Raw genomic sequence first — 5,680 nt, 5'->3', positions numbered from 1 at the left:
ATTAATCGTACTTGCATTGTCTTGATCCCGAAATGTAATGACCCAAAGCGAATGACGGATTTCAGACCAATCAGTCTATGCAATGTCTTATATAAAATTGTTTCAAAGACTCTAGCAAATAAAATGAAGAATATGCTCGCCTCAATTATATCCCTGAATCAAAGCGCTTTCGTTCCAAATAGGCTCATTACCGACAATGCCCTGATTACTTTCCAGGTGTTCCATGCTATGAAGAGGAAAGGGGAAGGACAGGAAGGGACGATGGCTTTGAAACTTGACATGAGAAAAGCTTATGATAGGGTGGAGTGGAGCTTTCTTGAGAGGGTCATGCAAAAAATGGGCTTCCCGCAATCATGGATTGTCCGAATCATGCAATGTCTAGCGAGTGTCTCTTTCTCCTTCAAATACAATGGTGGGATTTCGGACTCAATGATTCCAACCCGAGGGTTACGGCAAGGTGATCCAATTTCTCCCTATTTATTCTTGATTTGTGCTGACGTGTTCTCTATGTTACTAACAAAGGCGACCAATGAGAAAATGATTCATGGTGCTCGCATTTGTAGAGGAGCCCCTAGAGTGTCACATCTTTTCTTTGCGGATGATAGTATCTTATTTGCGAAAGCTACATTGAATGAATGCTCTAGAATTGCTGATTATCAGGGTGTATGAAAGGGCATCGGGTCAAAGTGTGAATCTTAGTAAAACTGAGGTAGCTTTTAGCAAATGTGTGTCGTTGGATAGAAGAAGAGAAATTATTGATACTTTACGAGTTAGAGAGGTCAATAAACACGAAAAATACCTTGGTTTACCAACGATTATTGGGAAATCAAAAAAGGCTATTTTTGCATGTTTAAAAGAGAGAATATGGAAGAAGCTACAAGGGTGGAAGGAGAAATTGCTATCTCACCCGGGCAAAGAGGTCCTCATCAAAGCAGTAGCACAAGAAATTCCCACATATATGATGAGCATGTTCAAAATCCCAGATGGCCTAATTAATGAAATTCATTCCTTGTTGGCAAATTTTTGGTGGGGCTCGAATGGGTCGGAAAGGAAAATGCATTGGCAAAAATGGGAGGATCTTTGCCTCCCAAATCCATGGGTGGCATGGGGTTCAGGGACCTGCGAGTTTTTAACCAAGCTCTCCTAGCAAAACAAGGGTGGAGACTCTACAATAACACCAACTCCCTACTATATGGTGTCCTAAAAGCTAGATATTATAAGAAATCTGATTTTATAAATGCGGCAAGGGGACATGATCCAAGTTATAGTTGGCGTAGTATATGGGGTGTGAAGGCCCTTCTCATTGACGGATTGAAATGGAGGGTAGGGAATGGATCATCCATCAAGGTGTGGGAGGACGCATGGATAGCAGGCCAAGGGTCTCATCTCGTTCCTACCCCCAAAGCCAGATAGCAACCCTGACCTTACAGTTGATGAACTGATTGATTTGGAAAGAGGGTGCTGGAATTTGGATGTTCTGAGTGAGACTTTTGCTGAGGAAGATATACAAGCAATTCTGAGTAGTCCAATCTCGAGTGATATGCCACATGACAGCCTCTATTGGTGGCCTAATCCGAGTGGCAATTATACTGTTAGGAGTGGATATTGGCTGGGCAGGCTCGATGTTCTGAGGTCCTAGGAAGTGATACATGGCACAACTGAAGAGGAGGTTTGGAGCTTGATCTGGAACATGAAGGGACCCCCTAAATTGAGTCATTTTTTGTGGCGAGCTTGTAAAGGGTAGATTGTAGTGGGTGAGGTCCTTCTTAGGCGACACATTAGCGAGTCAGGGAGATGCAATGTATGTGGGTGTAGTGTGGAATCAATATTGCATTCGATATTTGTTTGTAAGCACCCAAGGGAAGTATGGAGATGTAGTGAATTTGGGGATCTATTGAATGAAAGTCCTGCGACATGTCTTGCTGACTTGTTGTGTTGGTTTGCGAAAAAGGTTAGTACAGAACAGATGCGTGTCTTCACATCGCTTTGTTGGGCAGCATGGCATTGCCGAAACAAGCATATATTCGAAGGACCTGGAGAAATAAGAGCAGTGGAGATTGCTAGGGGCTTTGTGTGTTTCTCATCAGATTATGGGATGTATAACTCGAAGCTAAAGGGTGGAGAAATGAGAAAAAATGGTTTAGCAAGCTCACGGTCCTTACCCCCTGCTGGGGTTGTGAAGTTAAACGTAGATGCTCATGTAAGGGAAGGGGCTGGGGTCCAATTCGGTGCTGTAATTCGTGATGAGAATGGGACGTTGCTGGCTGCTGCAGTAAAGAAGTGTGAGGTACGGTGGTCGTCAGACATGGCTGAGGTTGGAGCTATGAGATACAGGTTGGAATTGGCAAGAAGACTTGGCTTTGAGAAGGTAGCTCTGGAAAGTGATGCTCTCACAGCTGTTCGAGTAATCCAATCGAAGCAAATTGGGGCTGCACCCATTTTTCTCTTGTTTGACGATGTTCTGAAATTAAGTAATGAGTTTTCTTTTTTCTCTTGTAATCATGTCAAAAGAGCAGGAAATACGGTAGCCCAATTCTGTTGCTAGATGGGATACTAGTAACTCCTCGGAAAGGGTCTGTATGAACGCTTTTCCCCAAAGCCTACAAACTTTGGTGGATCTTGATTTAATATAAGCTTGCTCTTTCCTTTGCTTCAATATATATATATATATATATATATATATATATATATATATATATATATATATATATATATATATATATATATATATATATATATTGCTTATTTTTGCTTTTTTGTCAACATTCCAATATATAATTATATATTTGTGTGGAATAATAGAGCATGATCTATTTCTAGTTAAGATAGCCATAAGTGAGGTTTTCATCCAATGAGGTTTGGTATTCAAACCTCTTTGTATGCATTTTTTTTTATGATGACGTGTAATTAAAGTTCTTAGTGATGTGACGCAATGCTAGTGTAAAAAGGGGCATATGTAGCACATAAACCTTCTTAAAAACGCTTTTTAATATATAATATAGATAGATTCCATCCCTCTTTAACTCTCACTAGTTCTCTCCCTTTTTGCCTCTTTTTCTATCTTCCTCATACTTGACCATCAACCCTAAGCTACAAATTTCCTCATTCCTTATTTTCCCTCCAATTAACAAGATCATATAACGTTATAAATAAAACCAAAATTTTTAAATTGTAAATGATGTTGAGGAAATTGGTAAAAAGATGGTGGTTCTGATTGGGTGGTTGGGGGATGGTGGCAGATTGGTGGACATGGTGATTGTGAAGGAGAAGGGAGAAAATTAAGGCATCACATGAAATCACGTGATACATTTGATGATCAACTCCAAAAAGTGACAATTGAAGCCCTAAATACAAGCAAATCTCTCGATAAACAACAAAAACCACTTCTAAAAGTCGCAAAATGCCACTTTTTCTTTTTTAAATAATTATTTCTCATAATTGATCGAACGTAAAGATCTCATTAAATAATTTTCAATTATATATATGTAGAAGAATGAGAAGAGTAGATAAAACTATAAAAAGGCCAAAATGGAGTAATGAAGCAAAGGTTAAAAGTAAAAGAAAGCATAAGAAGAAGACGAGTGGTCCTTTCAAGGGTGGTTTGTCTTTGCAAGGCAATGGATAGAGCATAGAGAGGTAAGGGGGCCATAAACAACTCAGACTAAACACAATTTGCCAATTTTAAATGACCCACTCTTTCTTTCTTTTAGATTTGCCAGCAAATCCTGAATGCTATATAGGACGACTCTATTGGGTAATGCTTGCATTATTAATTTTTTAACTTAAATGGGAGCTAGTACATAATAATATCAAATGCTTCTTAATTTCTTATTATTAAGAATAAATTATAGTTAGGTAATACATTTTTTAATAGGAATTCATAGTCATCACATATATACATTATTCTACAATTTCTGAAATTTGTTTCTATCTTTAAACTCATACTTGTTGATTATGATTAGATATATAAATATGTAACTACGTGCATTAATAACGAAGCAAAAGAACATAAACAAAAAACAGGACCTAATAAATATTGTAATTAACATTGTTGTTGTAAGGTATTATAAAATAATGAGATAAATGATAAGTAGTTTCGTATAGAAAAAGTACGTAGTGTATATTTACAAAGAGTAATTGTGAAATTCAATTACAAAAGTAAATACTTACAAATCAATCAATTACAAAAGTAAATACTTACAAATCAATCAAGAATAATATATATTTATATTCGAACAATAAAAAATAGTTCTCAATTTTTCTTTCTTTACAAAAGGAAACTTGTTTAATTAGCTAGGGAAGCTAGCCTACTAAGAATGTGACCCATTCATGAAAGTAGTTTGCAATTGCAATTATTATAATCTGTTTTTGGTGTATGATTCCTTCCAAATCTCTCAATTGGAGTGGATCCCTTTATCTATAATTAGAAGGCCATATCTTGGAAGATGACTTAAAATCTTTGGAAACGGACAAAACTTCCTCTCCTCTATTTCAACTTTTTGTTTTTGTCTCCATCTCCATTTAGTCTGCTCCTTCATCAAGATACATAGTTTTAGGTAAACTATGAGAAATTGGTTATCTATTAAATTAATTCTCAGTGTTATAATAATAATAAGGCATATAAATTTTTTTTTTTTGGGTAATAGAATAATAAAAAGTTTCAAACCTAAATTATTTTTAGTGGGATAAAGAAGTATTAAAAAAAATAGGTGTTTTTTTTTTGACAGATACAAAAAAACAAAAAAAAAAAATTAAAAAAAAATTGAGAAGTTTTTACAAGTGAAAGGAGTTACCAAACTGTAACAAACAAAGAAAAAAGTAGACAAGCAAATTAAATTGAGACAGAGAGTAGATACGATTAGAGGTGTCAATTCGAATGATTGGATCGGGTCTGATGAGATTGGGTCGGGTCGGGTCGGGTTAATTTTTAAAGCTGAGTTATGCTAACTTATTATATTCACACGAGTTCAAATCTGAATCGGATATTTTTCGGAACGATTTCGAATCGGACCAGGTCGGGTGTGATTTTGACACCTCTAGATACGATTGCCTTTTCTTTTATACTGTGTTTATATCACTTAATAAAATGATAAAATAAAATAGATTACTGTAAAGGAGAGAAATGAGACAAATGCAGTTGGAGGTGCTTGTGCTTGACAGTTAGGCAGGGTGGTACAATGATGATTTGTAGGAGAAAATGACATAGTTACATTACCACACTACTATAGCTAGCTATCGTACACCTTGCATGAGGATTTCTTCCACTGCCTCCATTTATTCATTCTATTCTTCCCATATACTTCATCAGCAACTTGTTTTTCCATATCTAATTTTATGGGCAAGATATGGAGGGTATTAATTTTATTTTGTATATATACTCCCTTCGTCTCCATTTGATTGTCACTTTTAATAGAAAATTACAGAAATTAAGGAAGTACATGGGAACTGATTAGGGGATTTTTATCCACCAATCACCGTCTGACAAGTGGACCAACCAGGTTCCGCCACGTGTCCTTCACATAGGCCAATAGGAGTCTGCCACGTGTCAATCACAGATACGTCCTCTACGGACCAATCGAGGCACGCCACGTGTCCACCCATGCCAAATGGGAAAACCGGCCAACAAGGCCCAATCCTGTCTAGAGGCCCGGTCAGCCCTAGGTTTACCCTAAACCTAGAG

General features: G+C 37.0%; 1 protein-coding gene across 1 annotated transcript; it reads left to right on the top strand.

Annotated features, from left to right (window-relative positions):
- The first annotated feature begins 1,068 nt into the window (after window positions 1-1,068).
- Window positions 1,069-2,545, top strand: LOC110696712. The gene is made up of 2 exons (XM_021874066.1): window positions 1,069-1,347; window positions 1,952-2,545. Exons 1-2 carry the CDS (start codon window positions 1,069-1,071, stop codon window positions 2,543-2,545), a joined length of 873 nt encoding a protein of 290 aa, XP_021729758.1.
- The last annotated feature ends 3,135 nt before the right edge of the window (window positions 2,546-5,680 follow it).

The sequence above is a fragment of the Chenopodium quinoa genome, unplaced genomic scaffold (genome assembly GCF_001683475.1).
Source record: "Chenopodium quinoa cultivar QQ74 unplaced genomic scaffold, ASM168347v1, whole genome shotgun sequence".
Lineage (NCBI taxonomy): Eukaryota > Viridiplantae > Streptophyta > Magnoliopsida > Caryophyllales > Amaranthaceae > Chenopodium > Chenopodium quinoa.
Note: the sequence above shows the minus strand (reverse complement) of the source record. Positions and strands in the feature narration are given on the sequence as shown.